Source organism: Emys orbicularis, chromosome 1, assembly GCF_028017835.1.
Source record: "Emys orbicularis isolate rEmyOrb1 chromosome 1, rEmyOrb1.hap1, whole genome shotgun sequence".
Classification (NCBI taxonomy): Eukaryota; Metazoa; Chordata; order Testudines; family Emydidae; genus Emys; species Emys orbicularis.
Genome location: NC_088683.1, coordinates 321,599,225 through 321,620,377, shown reverse-complemented (window position 1 = coordinate 321,620,377; position 21,153 = coordinate 321,599,225). Strand labels below are relative to the sequence as shown.

Genomic DNA, 21,153 nt, shown 5'->3' with positions numbered 1-21,153 from the left:
ATACTCCTTCCTAGACAGTCTCTTCTCATTCTGTATGTGTGAAACTGATTTTTTCTTCCTAAGTGGAGCACTTTGCATTTGTCTTTGTTAAACTTCATCCTGTTTAACTCAGACCATTTCTCCAATTTGTCCAGATCATTTTGAATTATGACCCTGTCCTCCAAAGCAGTTGCAATCCCTCCCAGTTTGGTATCATCCGCATGTGATAAGATGTGCTCAGTAACTATACACTTCATACTTAAATATCTGAGCCATCTAATCCAGGGCTACACATCTTATACATATTGGCTCAGAGACTATATTTCCTGTATATTCGGAACAGTGCTGAGTATACAGATGCTGCACAGCAAATAATACAAATCATGAAAATAATAGTCTACTTCATGGACTCTGTGGATGCAATTTCTGTTCTTTGTTCTGGAATTGGCCAGGGTACAGGTGAACTCTTAAGAATTTGAGCCATAAACACATCTGATACTCATATGACACTTTCTCATTCCTTCCTTTTCTTGAACTCAGAACAAAAAATGACAAAACAAAATGGTTTTCAGTTAAAATCTAAAACTGCACGTAGGCATTGCTCTACAACCTAGCATGGGGCAGAACCTGCCACCCCCTCGGGATTAAGTGATCTCCTCTCATCTGACTCTCATTCTCTTTCTTTCTTTATCCATCCTGACCTCTGTACTGCTTTTCATGCTGTCAAACATGACATCCTTCCCAATCAGCTGGGACCGATTGCTGGCGTCTCAGAGAACTGGCCTTCTTGGTTTTGCTCCCATCTATCGCAGTCCTCTTTTTTGCAGCATGCAGCAGAGAGATAGGCTGGTCGAGTGGATAGGGAGCTAGCCCTGAGAGACCTGGGTTATACTCTTCCCAGGGACTTCCTGTATGACCTCAGGCCAGTGCCTTAGGAACAGAGTTTCAAAAGATTTTAGGCACCCAAAGATGCAGCTAGGCATCTAGTGGGGTTTACAAAGTGTCTAACGTAGCCACTTCTGAAAATCAAACTAGGTGCCTAAATACTTTTGAAAATCTGGTCTTTAGTCTCCCTGTGCCTCAGTGCCCAATCTGTACAATGGGGTTTACATCCCTGCTTTACCTCACATAGGGGCTGTGAGGAGAAATAAGTTAGACATTGTGAGGCACTCAGATACCATGGTGAGGGGGCCACATAAGTACCACAGGTAGAGTGGGAACTTTCCTATACCACTGCTATCCCTTCCCTGGGTTTTGGCACTTTCTTTTCACCTACGACCCTCAAATCTCCCTCTTTTCTGAATGTAAACTTGGCCAAGAGGGCTTGGCTGTATTTCTTCTGAGGGCATGGCTACACTGGAAACTTCAAAGTGCTGTCGCGGGAACGCTCCCATGGCAGCACTTTGAAGTGTGAGTGTGGTCGCACGTGAGCGCTGGGAGAGAGCTCTCCCAGTGCTCCTGGTAATCCACCTCCACGAGGGGATTAGCTCCCAGCGCTAGCGCTGGGAGCCTGTCTACACTAGCGCTTTAAAGCATTCAGACTTGCTGTGCTCGGAGGTGATTTTTCACCCCCCTGAGCCAGCAAGTTAGAGCGCTATAAAATGTAAGTGTAGACAAGCCCCAAGTCTCCTGCATTCTCTCTTCAACCCCCCCGCCCCGCGAACCCCTGCAGAGGGATTCCTGTTTTACAGGCTCATCTAATGACTTCCAGATCCTTGATTTAATAACCAGTCCTTTCTTATCTTAATCACTCTGCCTCTGTTTGTAAACAAAATACTGATTCCCTGCCCCAGGGGCACAAGCTGGCAGCAGTGCCTCTCCTCTGGAGAACTCACATTCCACCCTCTTTCCAACATTTAAGTAACAGCTGATGAAGATATGATAATAGGCTGTCTTTCCCGCACTTGAGGATTTCTGCTGGGATGCCATCTTTTCCAGGAGCCTGGCCACTTGATAGCAAATTAATGTCCTTGCTTAACTCTTCTACAGTGGGCTCCACATCTAGCTCTGGCATGACCTGTAGACTTCGTATTTGGTCCAGTGATTTGCTGGTGATGTTTCTTTCTTGTGTGTAAAGCTCCGAATAGTGTTCAACACAACGAGACAACGTCTTGCTTTTATCTGCAATGATTTCACCACTGTGCGATTTGAGAGGGGCAACCGTATTGACAGTGGGACTGAGAGCTTTCTTCAGGCCATCATACATGACTTAGAGGTTTCCTGACTTCCCATTGGGTGTTTCTAGGAGTTTTACCCACTTGTTTCTCACAGCAAAACTGACACCGTGCAGACGAGTTTCTTTGCAGCTTTTACTTTGCCAAAAGAAGGTATAATTGACATCTTGGACAAATCCAGCATCTGCAAGTCTTGTTTCCTGAAGTGCTGCAATGTCAACATTGAGTTTGTACAGCTCACGGTCTATCAAAGCTGACTTCCTTATGCTGCTTGTGTATTGTAGGTCATAATCATCTGTCATTCCCACTTTGTTACAGTTGTATAGACCTTAGTCCATCCTATGCTTTGCTGCACATTGAGCTACCCACATTTGCCATTCTTGCATAGGTTTGAGATACAATGCAAAGAAATGTAAAGTCCTGTTAATGAGGCGTATAGGTACAGAAATCAAAGTTGAAGAGGAGAAACTGGGGAAGGTGGACAATTTTATGCATCTTGGAAGTACCATCAGCCAAGATGGTACTAGTTCCGAGGAAATAAGAAGAATCGGGAAGGCAAACACTGCATTTGGAAGACTCAGAAACATCTGGCAACTCTAAAACATTTCCCTCAAGACAAAACTGAATGTGTACAAAGCAATTGTTATCACCATCACAACATATAGCAGTGAGACGTGGCAATTTACCAAGAAAGATATGCAAAAGCTGGATGCATTTCATCACAAATATCTGAGAAGAATATTGGGAATAACATATGGATATAGGAAGACGAATGAAGAAGTCAGAAAAATTACTGGACAAGGTCAAGGTACCCTTTCATATCATAATATATAACATACAATGTCTGAGATGACCCTACCAGTAGCTGCTGTTTTTTCTCCTGACATTGTATCTGAAACAAATTTTCTTCTGAGCTTTTCCTTCTCGTATTTAGTGTTTCTGTTCCTCTGGGATGGGGAAAGGGCAAAATGATTTCTCACTTTATTTCTTCTCCTCCACCATTCAGTAGAAGAGAGTCCAGAGATGGTTCTCTCCAGAACCCTTCAGCGAGCTTGCTGGTGAGCTATGCTTGATCCTCCCTCCAGCTTCAGTAGCGTTCCCCACCCCTCCTGGCCTGGGACTCAAATTTGTATCTTCCACATAATAGCAGGCCAGCTACTTAGTGTTAAAGTGTATTTGTTTATGACCGCTTCCAAAAGCAAATGCAGTGAATACTTGTCAGCTTTAAGGAGAGTTGGCTAGATTGTGTAAACAAGATCTCAAGAATGGATAGTGAGCTTTAAAGGTGAAGAAGGTCTTTTAAGTCCAGCCTTAGCTAAAGAGAGAAGAAACTAGATAAATAAGGTATTACAGTAGCATCCTTGCTATAATCCCTGATAGCAAAGCTTCTCCACATGAGATAGTAAGTCTTACAAGTGGACAGTAACTCGTTGTAACATTCTACTAATAGTGGGGGCCCAGAAATGTCAAATATAATTTCAAATTTTATTATAAAACATTTTCCACTTTATTCATCAGGTTAGGTGCATCTTAATTTTGAACGTTCAGATTACGTGCCTAAGGAGAATGAGTAATTTACTTTTAAACCAGACCGTATATAGCCCGTTGTCTTATCCTGTTGCCCCAGTGAACTATCAAGCATTGTTGGCTATATATGACTATCTGAACTATTCTAAATTGAGACTTTATAGACAAGCTACCACAGCATGACAGTGCCCACTTTCAGGGTCTTATTGAGGAGGATAAGCCAGAACTGTATTTCAGTCAGCAGTTGATGCAGCAGACACATAAACTAGGTCAATAGCAACATCCACTGTGATGCGCCATAAGTCATGACTACACACTTCAGGATTTCCCAGGGAGGTCCAAAATTCTGTAGAGGGCTTGCCCTTTGATGAAGCCCATCTTTTCAATGAAAAGATGGATGAGTTCTTTCATATTTTAAAGGACTCCAGGGCCATCCTCCACTTCTTGGGAATATAGACACCTGCCCCAAAAAGGAAGCATCAAAGGCAGACTTACAGACAGACCAACATCTTAACAATTTGATCACCAATAATTTTATGACCCTTCTCATCAGAGACAAAGAGTACAGAAGTCTTGTTTCCCTGCACCTCCCACATCTACCGCACCATCTCAATCCCATCCTCCAGCAAAAAGATATTTTTGATGGGAGTTCAAGAGCTGCAAACTATTAATGATGCTACCACTACCCGATCCCCATATACCTTTCGGGGATCATTTAGCACTCTGTTTGCATAACTGGAGTGCCATAATGGACAAGTGGGTATTAGATATTATCCAGTCTAGCTATGCAATTGAGTTTACTTCCCTTTTTCTTTCAAAACCCCCATCCCTGCCCCTCTTCAGGGACCATTCTCACGCAGGAAGTGGAATCCCTTCTGAGTGAGGAGCAATAGAGTGCTACCCCTTCAACACCAAGGGAGAGATTTTTTACTCTATACTTCCTACTCCCCACGAAGAAGGGAGATTGGAGATCTATACTCGATCTTTTCAGTCACTTTATTCACAAGCTGAAATTTCACAGGTCACTCTGGTGTCAATAATCCCTCCCTGGAAAAAGACATTTGGTTTACAGCTCTCAATATGAAGGATGCTTACTTTCACATGGATGTTCACTCTGCCCATGGGTGTTTTCTCAGATTTGTGGTGAACCCCAATAATGTCCAGTACAGGGGTGCTTCCATTCAGCCTCACCACTGTCCCCAAGGTCTTTCTAGTAATAGCAGTGCATTTCAGATGGAACAGCTTCACCATCTTTCCCTATCTTGACAATTGGCTTCTCATTGCTAGGACACATCAGGAAGCCTATGAGTTGACCTTATTAATTCTTCAACTACTTTCTTCACTAGGAGTCAGTGTGAACTTGGGAAAGTCTGTCCGTCCTCACTCCGATGCAGACTGTAGACTTCTTAGGGGCCAACCTAGATTCAGTCACGGCAAGAGCTTATCTACCAAGGGACAGGTTTCACACCATTAGTGACCTGATAGATCAGGTTATGTGCAACTCTAGAGCCCCACACAGTACTTGTCTTTCCTTCCTGAGGCACATGGATTCTTGCACTTACATTAGCCAATTCAGCACACTCCACCTACGTTTCCTTTAGGTGTGGTTCCAGACATTGTATTCACCAACCAAACATAGCATAAATACCATGGTAACAATTCCTTCCAGGATAACTCCTTCGCTAGTGTGATGAGGAAGGATTTCCATCAGGGATGTGTGGTGTCCCCTTCCTACCATCCTCGCCAGACAAGATGATCATTACAGACTCCTCTCTCTCAGCCTGGGAACCCACATATACAGTCATATGGCACAGGGCACTTGGACACCCCAGGAGACCAGGATATACATCAACCTTCTGGAACATTGAGTCTGAATCACTTGCAGGGTTTTTCTGCAATTTATCTATTCGCATCACGTCCTCATAATGTCAGACAGTATGACATCTGCCTTTTACATCAACAAACATGAAGGGGTGAAATCCATTCCCTTGTGTGTAAAAGCAATCGCTATATAGAATGGGTGTAACAGGAATTGAATCACCCTGATGGCAGCTTACCTTCTAGGAACTCCGAATGTGTTGGTGGACGCCGTCAGTAGGCATTTCACCATCGATCATGAGTGGGAATTGGATGATTCGGTAGTTAAGAACATCTTTATTTAATGAGGGACCCCCACCTGGCATCTCTTTGCCTTCCAAACGAACAAGAATTGCAACATATACTGTTCCAGAGGAGCTCTAAGACTACACTTTCAAGGTGATGCTCTCCATCTCCCCTGGTCAGGCCATCTGAGCTATGCCTTTCCTCCCTTACCACTTCTACCTTGGGTCTTAAAGAAAATTTGTCAGGACAGGGCATGAGTCATCCTCATCGCCTCCAGCTGATCCAGATAATTTTAGTTTCCAAATGTCCCCTGATCAGCCTCCAGTCCTTACTCTTCTTCTGGGTGAAGAGATGGGGAAGGATCAAGCATCCCAACCCCAAAGTGCTTCATCTCATGGCTTAGTTTTTGGATGGGCATCAACAGTAGAACATGTCTGCTCTCAAACTGCATAAGCCATCCTTAATAGCAGAAAAGATTCCACTAGATATGCTGTTCAGCCAAGTGGAAGCATTTCTCCATCTGACCGCAGCAGAAACATGTATCTCCTGAGTCAGCAGATATTCTCCTCATTTTGGACTACTTTTTCTCTCAAAACAGCTGGGCTTTGCCTCAGTTTTGTACAAGGCCATCTGACAGCAATCCATCCATGCCATCCACGATCAGACGTTATTCAATTTTCACTCGTTGATTAACGGATTCTTAAAGGGCCTAATCAGAACTTTCCCAGCAGCAAGGAAACATACTTATCAATGGGACTTAAACCTTGTTCTTTTGGCACTCAGTAAGCCTCCCTTCAAACCATGTCTCACTTATCAGTTAAAGTTGTGTTCCTTATGGTCATCACCTCAGCCAGGAGGGAAGGTGATCTGGGAGCGCTGCTGCGCCATACATTATATTCCACAAGGACAAAGTCTCTTTACGGCTACATCTGAAATTCACCCCCCAAAGTAATTTCAGAGTTTCACATAAACCAATCAACCGCTTAGTTGTGTGGGGGTTTTTTTCTGAAACCGCATGCATTGGGGGAAAAGAGGAGTCTTCATTCCCTCAACGTATAACGCATTCTCACCTTCTACCTGCAAAGCACTAAACCAATTAGAAAATCACCTAGATTATTTCTCACTATAGCAGAACGAGTCCAAAGTCAAACTGTTTCCTTCCAGAGGATCTCTAAATTGATCTCTGGCTGTATCTGTTATCAGTTGTGGTATGTTCCTCTCTGCATGGGATGAGGGCTCATTCTATAAGAGCATAAGTAACTTCAGTGGCATCCCTTCAGGAAATACCCTTACTTGACATTTGCAAAGCATCTATATGGAGTTCCACCACACATTCACAAGACATTATTCTCTTGTGCAGTACTGCTCCACTGATGCATCTTTGTTTCCCGTTATCCAGAAGCACTGTTTCCCCACCCCCCCGAGGAAGGACAATAAAAACACCTTTAAGAGTACAAGGAGGCATTATTTGGCTAATAGATATTTTAGTTGTGAAAGAATTTGGCTGAGAGAAAAATGGGAAGATCTTCTTGGAGTGCACAACAGGACAGTTTTGCTAAAACACCAACCAGTATCTCTTCTAAGGTTATAACTCTGTTTGTTAGACCTCCAACGAGGGGATTCTATGGAAGAAAGGTAAGGGGGAGGGGAAGTAGGTTATGTACCAGTACCTGGAGAACTCAGAATTTACTTACTCTGCACATCCACGTTCCTCTCTGTGCAGATTATGGGCAGACAATCAGGAACTGAGGGCAGGGTCTTTGAGTTTCTCTTAAGCAGACATCTACATTACACTGCATATGGGTTCTGATACATGATCCTCCATTAGCACTAATTGCTTTGGGGTCCATATGGCTGAGGGATTGACTTCCAGTTAGCAGGGTTTTTGTTTTTGTTTTTACTTAAGGTTTGTAATCTCCTCAGAAGTCAATCTTGTAGTAAACCAACCTCTTTCTTTTGTTAGCTTCTCTGCTTCCTATGGTAGAAACTCCTCATGGATTTTCTTCTGTGAAGAAGATACAAGAATACAAATTGTTAAGCTGCTGGAAACACTTAGAAGATTTGACAAGTCTAAGGTGAAACAAAAAATCATCAGATGTCTAACCTTTTGAATGTGCTTGAAGGAGATTTTTATATTGGATAAAAACACTGGAAAACTAGTTCAAATAATTAAGGCTATGATTTTTGTCATGGGTATTTTTAGAATAAGTCATGGACAGGTCATGGGCAATAAACAAAAATTCACGGTCTGTGACCTATCCATGACTTATTCTAAAAATACCTGTGATTAAATCTGGGGGCGGGGGCTCTGCTGGGGAGGGAACACTGGAGGGGGCTGCTGCTGGGGGTGGCACTGGGGAGGGGGTTGCTGCTGGGGGGAGGACACCAGCTGCCAGGGACCGCGGACCACGGCTGCTCCAGCTGTCTGGCTGGGAACCGCGGCTGCTCTGGCCGGCCGCCCGGGGACCACTGCCGGAGCCAGCAGACCGCGGCTGCTTGGGAACCGCTGCCTGGGGCTGTGGATCGCAGCTGCTCTGGCCACCTCGGGAAGGCTGGTGTGGCTGTCCCGGGGGCCACCTGAGCAGCTGGTTCCGGAGCTAGCTGCTTGGGCAGCCCTGGGGTCAGCCACACTGGCTCCTGCAGAAGTCACGGAGGTTGCGGAAAGTCACAGAATCCGTGACTTCCTCGACTTCTGTGACAGCCACAGAGGCCTACAAATAATTCATTTAAAATACCAAATGATGAGTATAAAATGTTATTTTTTAAAGTTATAATTGTTTCTATTATAAAGAGTTCCATTGTAGACCAGTACTTGCATGGCTCGTATCTTACAAAATTGTGTGTGTGGGAAATCTAATCAGCTTATCATAGGGAGTATATACCCCACATTCAAGCAAGGAATGTGTTAAAGCTTGCAGTATGAAAAGGTATGAGTACCTGTCCTGCCTTGCTTAAGTTGACCATAAAGGAGATTCCTCTAGATGGGTCTCATGACAACAAAGCAGCCATAGGAGGAGCGGGTGGCAGTCCACTTTGGGGATTCTTGCACCTTCCCTTTAAGCAGCTGTCACTGACCATTGCCAGACAGAAAACTGGACTAGGTGGACCCTGGTCTGATCTGGTAGGACAATTCTTTGTTATTAGGCTGGTTGGTTCTTAAGAGAAAAGTAATCTTTCCTACCTGCCTAAGAAGAAAAGGGGTTAGGAAGTTTGTGGAACAAAGGACTTAGTCCCAAAGCCATCAAGGAAGAGCTGTTAAATTGACTACTGCCCTTCCCAAAGAGGCTGTGTTAGAAGGGAGCCATGAGTTGGACTGTTTATCTGGTATTTTGGGGGACTTGCTGAAAAACACACATCTTGATATCCTTACTTTGACTGGCTGAAGGAAGCCATACTTCTATACTACTTGGGAAATTGGCAGGAATTGGTCTTGTTCATTTACTGTTGTTATGTTCAAGGGCTGAGGGAAGCCCTACTTCAGGTATGAGTGTGGGCCTTTGTTTAGAAAGACACTTTCTTTATAGCCACCTGGCATAGCCTCTCTTCTACACAACCACTTTTAAAATGTGAGAACCTTAATAATGTAGAGATTTTAAAATGCTTTTTGTAGTCTCATAACCAGGGATCCTAGATTTCTGTGATAAAAAAGCCCCAAAATTTTCTGATTAACCCCCCCCCTCCGTGTTTTTTCCATGATTAAAATGAAATGCTGAACTTTAGTTTCACTACCCACAATATATACAGATATCATTTGAACACATTTTATTGATGTACAGTAGAACCCTGTTTATCCAAGCCTCCATTATCCGTCTCTCTGTATAAACCGAACCACCAGCCGCCCAGGGCTGACAGTGGCTGGGGCTCCAGCTGACTGCCCCGAACCTCCCCACCCTCATCTTAAAATGAGGGATACAAAGCTCTTTGCCGTTTCTCCTGATTATCCGATCTGGCCCCAGTCCCAGTTAGATCCAATAAATGGGGTTCCAGTGTAAATTTAAAGCATGTTCAAAAATCAACCACAAGGAATGGTTGTGTGCATTGAATAAGTGAAATTGGTACTTTCAGTAAAATTTAGTTAATATGTTTTTATTTTTCACAAAATTATAAACTAGAGATTCTCTGAACATAAGAATGGCCATACTGTGTCAAACCAAAAGTCCATTGAGCCCAGTATCCTGTCTTCTGACAGTGGCCAACACCAAGTGCCTCAGAGGGAATGAACAGAACAGGTCATCATCAACTGATCCATCCCCTCTTGCCCATTCACAGCTTCTGGCAAACAGAGACTAGGGACACCATCCCTTGCAATCCTAGCTAATACCCATTGATGGACCTATCCTCGATTTAATGTATCTAGTTCTTTTTTGAACCCTGTTATAGTCTTGACCTTCACAACATCATCTGGCAAGGAGTTCCAAAGGTTAACTGTGCATCGCATGAAGAAATACTTCCTTTTGTTTGTTCTAAAACTGCTGCCTATTAATTTCATTTGGTGACCCCTAGTTCTTGTGTTATGAGAAGGAGTAAATAACACTTCCTTATTTACTCTCTCTATACCAGTCAGGATTTAATAGACCTCTATCATATTCCCCCTTAGTCATCTCTTTTCCAAGCTGAAAAGTCCCAGTCTTTTTAATCTCTCCTCATATGGAAGCTGTTCCATACCCCTAATCATTTTTGTTGCTCTTCTCTGAACCTTATCAAATTCCAATATATCTTTTCTGTGATGTGGTGACCACATCTGCATGCAGTATTCAAGATGTGGGCGTACCATGGATTTATATACAGGCAATATAATATTTTCTCTCATTATCTATCCCTTTCTTAATGATTCCCAACATTCTGTTTGCTTTTTTGACTGCCACTGCACATTGAGTGGATGTTTTCAGAGAACTATCCACAATGACTCCAAGAGACATTATTAAGGGCACAAGAGCAAACTATCCCACTGCGTAGGAAACATAGGAACTATGGCAAGAGACCACCCTGGCTTAACCAGGAGATCTTCCATAATCTAAAACAAAAAAGAGTCCTACAAAAAGTGGAAACTCGGTCAAATTACAAAGAATGAATATAAACAAATAACACAAGTATGTAGGGACAAAATTAGAAAAGCCAAGGCACAAAACGAGATCAAACTAGCTAGGGACATAAAAGGAAACAAGAAAACATTCTACAAATACATTAGAAGCAAGAAGACGACCAAGGACAGAGTAGGCCTGTTACTCAATGAGGGGGGAAAGATAATAACAGAAAATGTGGAAATGGCAGAGGTGCTAAATGACTTCTTTGTTTTGTTTTTCACCAAGAAGGTTGGTGGCGATTGGACGTTTAACATAGTGAATGCCAGTGAAAATGAGGTATGATCAGAGACTAAAATAGGGAAAGAACAAGTCAAAAATTACTTAGACAAGTTAGATGTCTTCAAATCACCAGGGCCTGATGAATTGCATCCTAGAGTACTCAAGGAACTGGCTGAGGAGATATCTGAGCCATTAGCAATTATCTTTGAAAAGTCATGGAAGACGGGAGACATTCCAGAAGACTGGAAAAGAGCAAATATAGTGCCCATATATAAAAATGGGAAATAAGGACAACCCGGGGAATTACAGACCAGTCAGTTTAACTTCTGTACCCGGAAAGATAATGGAGCAAATAATTAAGCAATCAATTTGCAAACACCTAGAAGATAATAAGGTGATAAATAACAGTCAGCATGGATTTGTCAAGAACAAATCATGTCAAACCAACCTGATAGCTTTCTTTGATAGGATAACAAGTCTTGTGGATAGGGGGGAAGCGGTAGATGTGGTATATCTTGACTTTAGTAAGGCTTTTGATACTGTCTCGCATGACCTTCTCATAACCAAACTAGGGAAATACAACCTAGATGGAGCTTCTATAAGGTGGGTGTATAACTACAAAAAGTGGAAACTCGGTCAAATTACAAAGAATGAATATAAACAAATAACACAAGTATGTAGGGACAAAATTAGAAAAGCCAAGGCACAAAATGAGATCAAACTAGCTAGGGACATAAAAGGAAACAAGAAAACATTCTACAAATACATTAGAAGCAAGAAGACGACCAAGGACAGAGTAGGCCTGTTACTCAATGAGGGGGGAAAGATAATAACAGAAAATGTGGAAATGGCAGAGGTGCTAAATGACTTCTTTGTTTTGTTTTTCACCAAGAAGGTTGGTGGCGATTGGACGTTTAACATAGTGAATGCCAGTGAAAATGAGGTATGATCAGAGACTAAAATTCAAAATGATCTGGACAAACTGGAGAAATGGTCTGAAGTAAATAGGATGAAATTCAATAAGGATAAATGCAAAGTACTCCACTTAGGAAGGAATAATCAGTTGCACACATACAAAATGGGAAATGACTGCCTAGGAAGGAGTACTGCGGAAAGGGATCTGGGGGGTCATAGTGGATCACAAGCTAAATATGAGTCAACAGTGTAACACTACTTCAGTTGACTGCCTGTTCTCCTCAAGTGGGTTCAGAGAAGCAGCAGGAAACAGGAAGCTCCCTGAGAAGCTGGTGTTAATCAGTCCAGGCTCCTGGGGGTGCTAGAGAGGCGGGGGGAGGGATAGCTCAGTGGTTTGAGCATTGGCCTGCTAAACCCAGGGTTGTGAGTTCAATCCTTGAGGGGGCCACTTAGGAATCTGGGGCAAAAATCAGTACTTGGTCCTGCTAGTGAAGGCAGGGGGCTGGACTTGATGACCTCTCAAGGTCCCTTCCAGTTCTAGGAGATAGGATATCTCCATTAATTTAAAAAAAAAAGAAGCATTAACGTGCCATCGCTGCTAAAATGAGGGTCCGGCTGTAGAATCTTGCCTGTATGCTCGGGGTTCTACTGATCGCCATATTTGGGGTCGGGAAGGAATTTTCCTCCAGGGTAGATTGGCAGAGGCCCTGGAGGTTTTTCGCCTTCCTCCGCAGCATAGGGCAGGGGTCGCAGGCTGGAAGATTCTGTGTGGGTGGGTCAGCTTTTGTGGCCTGCATCATGCGGGAGGTCAGACTAGATGACCATATTGGTCCCTTCTGACCTTAAAGTCTATGAGTCTATGAGGAAGGAGTACTGCAGAAAGGGATCTGGGGGTCATAGTGGATCACAAGCTAAATATGAGTCAACAGTGTAACGCTGTTGCAAAAAAAGCAAACATCATTCTGGGATGTATTAGCAGGAGCATTGTAAGCAAGACACGAGAAGTAATTCTTCCGCTCTACTCTGCTCTGATTAGGCCTCAACTGGAGTATTGTGTCCAGTTCTGAGCACCACAATTCAGGAAAGATGTGTACAAATTGGAGAAAGTCCAAGAGAAGAGCAACAAAAATGATTAAAGGTCTAGAAAACATGACCAATGAGGGAAGATTGAAAAAATTGGGTTTGTTTAGGGACATAACAGTTTTCAAATACATAAAATGTTGTTACAAGGAGGAGGGAGAAAAATTGTTCTTCTTAACCTCTGAGGATAGGACAAGAAGCAATGGACTTAAATTGCAGCAAGGGCGATTTAGGGTGGAAATTAGGAAAAACTTCCTAACTGTCAGAGTGATTAAGCACTGGAATAAATTGCCTAAGGAGGTTGTGGAATCTCCATCATTGGGAATTTTTAAGAGCAGGTTGGACAAACGCCTGTCAGGGATGGTCTAGATTGAGTGCAGGGGACTAGACTAGATGACCTCTTGAGGTCCCTTCCAGTTCTATGATTCTAAGAAGATCTCTCTCTTGAGTGGTAACAGCTAATTTAGACCCCATAATTTTATGTGTATAGTTGGGATTATGTTTTCCAATGTGCATTACTTTGCATTTATCAACATTGTATTTCATCTGCCATTTTGTTGCCCAGTCACCCAGTTTCGTGAGATCCCTTTGTAGCTCTTCACAGTCTGCTTTGGACTTAACTATCTTGAGTAGTTTTGTATCATCTGCAAATTTTGCCACCTCACTGTTTACCCCTTTTTCCAGATCATTTATGAGTATGTTGAATAGGACTGGTCCCAGGACAGACCCCTGGGGGACACCACTATTTACCTCTCTCCATTTTGAAAACTGACCATCTATTCCTACCCTTTGTTTCCTATCTTTTAACCAGTTACCGATCCATGAGAGAACCTTCCCTCTAATCCCATGACAGCTTACTTTGCTTATGAGCCTTTGGTGAGGGACCTTGTCAAAAGCTTTCTGAAAATCTAAGTACACTATATCCACTGGATCCCCCTGGTCCACATGCTTGTTGACCTCCTCAAAGAATTCTGGTTGATTGGTGAGGCATGATTTCCCTTTACAAAAAACATGTTGACTCTTCCCCAACAAATTATGTTCATCTATGTGTCTGACAATTATAGTTTCAGCCAGTTTGCCCGGTACTGAAGTCAGGCATACTGGCCTGTAATTGCTGGGATCACCTCTGGAGCCCTTTTTAAAAAAATGCCGTCACATTAGCTATCCTCCGGTCATTTGGTACAGAAGCTGATTTAAATGATAGATTACAAACTACAGTTAATACTCTGCAATTTCACATTTGAGTTCCTGGTGACTTATTACTGTTTAGTTTATCGATTTGTTCCAAAAACCTCCTCTAATGACACCTCAATCTGGGACAGTTCCTCAGATTTGTCACCTAAAAAGAATGGCTCAGGTTTAGTAATCTCCCTCACATCCTCAGCCGTGAAGCCCAACGCAAAGAATTCATTTAGTTTTTCCGCAATGGCCTTATCGTCCTTGAGTGCTCCTTTAGCATCTCAATCGTCCAGTGGTCCCACTGGTTGTTTAGCAGGCTTCCTGCTTCTGATGTACGTAAACATTTTTTTGCTATTACTTTTTGAATCTTTGGTTAGCTATTCTTCAAATTCTTTTTTGGCCTTCCTAATTATATTTTTACACTTCACTTGCTAGATTTTATGCTCCTTTCTATTTTCCTCACTAGGATTTAACTTCCAATTTTTAAAGGATGCCTTTTTGCCTCTCATTGCTTCTTTTACTTTGTTGTTTAGCCAGGGTAGCACTTTTTTTGGTTCTCTATGTTTTTTTTAATTTGGGGGTATATATTTTAAGTTGAGCCTCTATTATGGTGTCTTTAAAAAGTTTTCATGCAGCTTGCAGGGATTTCACTTTTGGCACTGTACCTTTTAATTAATTAATTAATAAATGTGTTAGTCTCTAAGGTGCCACAAGTACTCCTGTTATTTTTGCGGATACAGACTAACACGGCTGCTACTCTGAAACCTTTTAATTTCTGTTTAACTAACTTCCTCATTTTTGTGTAGGTCCCCCTTTCTGAAATTAAATGCTACTGTGTTGGGCTGCTGTGGTGTTTTCCCCACCACAGGGATGCTAAATTTAATGACATTATGGTCACTATTACCAAGCGGTCCTGCTATATTCACCTCTTGGATCTGATCCTGTGCTCCAGTTAGGACTAAATCAAGAATTGCCTCTCCTCTTGTGAGTTCCAAGGCTAGCTGCTCAAAGAAGCAGTCATTTAAGGTATCAAGCAACTTTATCTCTGCATCCTGTCTTGAGGTGACATATACCCAGTCAATATGGGGATAGTTGAAATCACTCATCATTATTATTGTGTTTTTTATTTTTATAACTTCTCTAATCTCCCTGAGCATTTTGCAGTCACTATCACCATCCTGGTCAGGTGGTCGGTAGTATATCCCTACTGCTATATTCTTATTATTTGAGCATGGAATTGCTATCCATAGAGATTCTATGTTACAGTTTAGTTCATTTAAGATTTTTACTTCATTTGATTCTATGCTTTCTTTCACATATAGTGCCACTCCCCCACCAGCACGACCTGTTCTGTCCTTCCGATATATTTTGTACCATGGTATTACTGTGTCCCATTGATTATCCTCATTCCACCAAGTTTCTGTGATGCCTGTTATATCAATATCCCCATTTAATACGAGGCATTCTAGGTGACCCATCTTCTTATTTAGACTTCTAGCATTTGTATATAAGCACTTTAAAAAATTGTCACTTTTAGCTATCTGCCATTACATGATGTAATTGAATGGGATTCTTCTTCATTTTACTGTTTCTCATCAAATCCTACCCGTATTTTACTATTTTCCATCCTCTCCTCCTTACTAGACATAGAGAATCTCCATTAATAGCTCCTCCCCTAAGAGATGACTCTGTCCGAACCACGTGCATTTTTCTTTGGCAAATGAATTACTAGGATCCCTGCTCATACTACTGAACAGTCTATTGAACATCCTTTAGGTATTTTTCTGACCAGGTTATTTCTATTACAAAAGTAATTACTGCACTTTAACCTTTTCAGAATTAATAAAGGGTTTAGTCTGCCTTGAATGCCATGTGCATAAATCCTATTACAATAATGAGTTAAGTTCCAGCATACATTTAAAGAAAAATTAGACCCATTTTGCTTTTAAATACAGAGTAGTGGCCATCTTAGTATAATGGCCCATAACTGATTTTTGTACAGTGTGTCAATAATGCACCAAATAGTTTCCCATGTTGAGTTTGACCAGAATTGCGCTCTCATTGTAGTTTTATCATGTGAATAACCTGTATTATAAATAAGATTCTAAATATTGTTTCTATCACAAGAAACTAAAATTGCTTCAAAATGCCTCTCTTTTCAACTCACACTCCTGTGGTGGATTTTTCCCATTTTTTGTTGAGATGGGGGACCACTTTTTTAAGGACTGATGTTCTCACATTGAAGACAAATACACTCATGTTTTCTGGACTGAGGTCCTGCGAGATAAGTGTTCTTATTTTCGGTAATTATCTCTTCTCCAACACATGCCAATCTCCTTTCTGTTCACTTTTCACCCTTCTCCTTCCAGAGCGCTTTGGTGATGACCATTGTAGAAGTGCCTCTACAGAATAGAAAATAAATTGTAAGAACCAAATCACCACCCTCAGTGGGCTTAATGTCTTCGATTTCCTGCTCACTTCTGCAGCCTTTACCTCCCTGTGCTCACCTGCTGCTAGTTTCTTTGGCCTCAGCTCCCAAGCTCCCTCTATCTGCCCTCAGTGGGTTTTGGCCTGAAGATCCAGTTAAGAACTTCTGACAAGGATGCAGGTTGTGATGGACATGTAGAATCGAGAAAGAAAGAGTTTGACAATGGGGAACCCTTCTTCCACACCATTGGAAACCCTTCCTCAGAATCCAGTCTGAGACCCTCCCTCACTTCCCTCTAAAAAACCAAAACAAAATAAAAATGTGAAAATGCAAAACAGTATCTTCTAGTTTTCAGGTGTTATCCACCATGGAATTAGCCAGCATCCTATAGATTAAAACAGAACTACAATTAAAGATGTACTGCAAAGCTTTAAGAAGAGCTAATTTACACCCCACCTAATAAAAAGATGCATGTGAAGACCAAAAATTGAATAAAATTTAAAAATAAATATTAGGGCCGTTGATTAATTGCAGTTAATTCACGCGATTAACTAAAAAAAATTTAACTGCGATTAATTGCACTGTTAAACAATAAAATACCAATTGAAATTTATTAAATATTTGTTGATGTTTTTCTACATTTTCAAATATGATGATTTCTATTACAACACAGAATACAAAGTGTACAGTGCTCACTTTATATTATTTTTCATTACTAATATTTGCACTGTAAAAATGATAAAAGAAATAGTGTTTTTCAGTTCACCTCGTACAAGTACTGTAGTGCAATCTCTATCGTGAAATGTAGCTTACAAATGTAGATTTTTTTTTTATTACATAACTGCACTCAAAAACAAAACAATATAAAACTTCAGAGCCTACAAGTCTACTCAGTCCTACTTCTTGTTCAGCCAATCACTTAGACAAACAAGTTTGTTTACATTTACAGGAGATAATGCTGCCCTCTTCTTATTTACAATGTCACCTGAAAGTGAGAACAGGTGTTCGCATGGCACTTTTGTAGCTGGCGTTGCAAGGTATTTATGTACCAGATATGCTAAACATTTGTATGCCCCTTCATGCTTCAGCCACCATTCTGGAGGATATGCTTCCATGCTGATGATGATAGTTAAAAAAAATAGTGCATTAATTAAATTTGTGACTGAACTTCTTGGGGGAGAATTGTATGTCCCTTGCTCTGTTTTACCCGCATTCTGCCATATATTTCACGTTATAGCAGTCTCAGATGATGACCCAGTACATGTTGTTTGATTTACGAACACTGTCACTGCAGTTTTGACAAAATGCAAAGAAGGTACCAATGTGAGATTTCTAAAAATAGCTACAGCACTCAACCCAAGGTTTAAGAATCTGAAGTGCCATCCAAAATCTGAGAGGGACGAGGTGTGGAGCATGCTTTCAGAAGTCTTAAAAGAGCCATACTCAGATGTGGAAACTACAGAACCCGAACCACCAAAAAAGAAAATCAACCTTCTGCTGGTGGCATCTGACTCGGATGATGAAAATGAACATGCGTCAGTCCGCTCTGCTTTGGATCATTATCAAGCAGAATCCGTCATCAGCATGGATGCATATCCTCTGGAATGGTGGTTGAAGCATGAAGGACATATGAATTTTTTGTGCATCTGGCACGTAAATATCTTGCAACGCCGGTTACAACAGTGCCATGTGAATGCCTGTTCTCACTTTCAGGTGATGTAAACAAGAAGCAGGCAGCATTATCTCCTGCAAATGTAACCAAACTTGTCTGTCTGAGCTATTGGCTGAAGTAGGACTGAGTGGACTTGTAGGCTCTAAAGTTTTACATTGTTTTATTTTTGAATCCAGTTATTTTTTTGTACATAATTCGACATTTGTAAGTTCAACTTTCATGACAAAGAGATTGCACTACAGTACTTATATTAGGTGAATTGAAAATACTGTTTCTTTTGTTTTTTACAGTGCAAATATTTGTAACAAAAAATAAACATAAAGTGAGCACTCCACACTTCGTATTCTGTGTTGTAATTGAAATCAATATATTTGAAAATGTAGAAAATATGCAAAAATATTTAAATAAATGGTATTCTATTATTGTTTAACAGTGCGATTAATTGCGATTAATCGTGATAAATTTTTTTAATCACTTGGCAGCCCTAATAATTATATAAGAATTGCTGTTTACTTGCCAAAATGTGGGTTCATGGGTCCATAGGTGATGACGTGGAATATGTCTATCAAATTGGGAATTCCATTTTGTATTAGCACCTCCATTTTATATTATGGATAGAACACGTTTAACCTTGCCCAATTCCAGATAGCTGCCCCATCCAGGAAAGTTGCTTGACCCCCTCATTGAAGGAACATCACTCAGAAACCATCACAAAGCAAACTGGAGCCATCACTTTTGTGTCTCAGCTGCTGGCTCTGACTCCATCGAACTATGGATTTTCTACACATGGGTGCCAGTATGGCAGGTGGATCTGCAGCATCTCAGCCTGGGGACCTGGAAAAGAAGAGAGACTGTACATAAGATTTGGGTACTGCTTTGAGCAGGGGGGACTGACCATTGCCATTTGGAAGCACGATGTGCAGGATTGAAAAGGGCAGGAGGAATTCTGCCCAACTGGTAATGCTGACAAACCTCAGACTTGCAGAAGGGGCAAGATCAGACAAGGGAGGGAGTGCTTCTCAGTACCTCGGTAACTTTTCAAAGAGTTATAACTCTTGAGTGCCTTCAAGAGTACAGTCGCTGTGGTTAAATTCCTTGGTTAAGCATGTGTACCTTGCTTTCCTGCCATGTTATTCCTGAAAGGGTTAAACTAGAAGCCCAGAGCACCTGCAGCCTATTTGGAGCTCTGGGGGATCGTGTGGAAGCAGCTGGGGGGCTTGGGAGGTCTCAGACATCGATTTTAGGCACTTGGGCAGCAGCGCCTCACATCTCAAAGAAGAATGCCGGACCAGAAGTCTGAATCTGGGGGTGTGGTCTAGGGCCTCAGAGCTAGAAACGTTGGCTTAAACTGCCCGGGCCTAGTTGGCTCGGAAGCACGTGGGCCTCAGAATTGGGACTACTCACAACAGACTGGTGTTCCTACAGAAGGGTACTGGATCAGGCTGTGACACCATGTATCTAGCTCCCCTGCATGAGCTGGTGACATCACAACCTGCTTGTGCTTGTGATGTGATCGAGTGTCACAGGATAAATGGACTTTTTAAAATGTAAATCTGCACACATTCTGTTAATGATTTGACATCTTAAACACCTTTTAAACATTAGCTTTATAGTTCACCTTTAAATAAATTGGTTTGTGACACTAGGAAGAGTTCAAAATTAAAAGCGGATGCTCTATATTTAACTTGCTCCATTTTTCAGTTGTGTTGCAGTTCTCATACCTGTGAGATGTTGTATGCTTAACACACTATAACACTTCACTTTCCTACAGTGCTGCCTACTCCTTCTCTTTCTTGAATTTATTCTGCCAAAAAAGAAATATTAAAATTTAAAACAGTTGAACTAACAAGAGGCATGTACAACCATAATTTCGGTAAATCCAGTGCACATCAATCGCCTTGTAAAACTATAATATGGAATACAATACTTAGATGTGACAGAACACACTTGAGAGTAGAATATCAGATGTACATTTGAATGTACTTGCTGTTGTTGATTGGTGAGTTAATATTGCAGGCACAATGTTCTAATGAAAATTTATACCAATGGTTTTAATTTTCTACTTTTTATAGAGTAAGGAGAATCATGTATGGTTTTTACACCCAGGAACCATGGGAAGTAGTTCTTATAGATTATTTTAGCGTAACTAAAATACACAGTTACATAAGAATGGCCATGCTGGGTCAGACTAATGGTCCATCTAGCCCAGTATCCTGTCTTCTGACAGTGACCAGAAGGATTGAATAGAACAGGGCAGTTATCTAGTTTTCCATCGTCTGTCGTCCACTCCCAGTTTCTGGCAATCAGAGGTTTAGGGACTGCTGGTGGGGTGTCCCTGACCATCTTGGCTAATTGCCATCGATGGAACTATCCTCCATGAACTTACCTATTTCTTTTTTGAACATAATTATACTTTTGGCCTTTACAAAATCCCCTGACAACAAGTTTTCAGGTTGACTGCGTTGTGTGAATAAATACTTTCTTATGTTTGTTTTAAACCTGCTACCTATTAATTTAATTGGGTGACCCCTTGCTCCTGTGTAGGAGGGTAAATATGTGAAGGGGTAAATAACACTTCCTTATTCACTTTCTCCACACCATTAATGATTTTATAGACCTCTATCATATCCACCCTTAGTGGTCTCTTTTCTAAACTGAACAGTCCCAGTCTTTTTAATCTTGCCTCATAAGGAAGCTGTTCCATACCCCTAATCATTTTTATTGTCCTTCTCTATATTTTTTCCAATTCTAGTATATCCTTTATCAGATGGGGTGACCACATCTGCACGCACT

At 41.5% G+C, this 21,153-nt stretch overlaps 1 protein-coding gene across 1 annotated transcript in view; it reads left to right on the top strand.

Annotated features, from left to right (window-relative positions):
- The window catches only part of B3GLCT (beta 3-glucosyltransferase), a 160,521-nt gene that overhangs the window by 92,932 nt on the left and 46,436 nt on the right, over positions 1 to 21,153 (top strand). Inside the window, exon 6 of the mRNA XM_065397585.1 lies at positions 7,747 to 7,858. Within this exon, the coding sequence (XP_065253657.1) occupies positions 7,747 to 7,858 (112 nt within the window). The remainder of the gene's footprint in view (positions 1 to 7,746; positions 7,859 to 21,153) is intronic.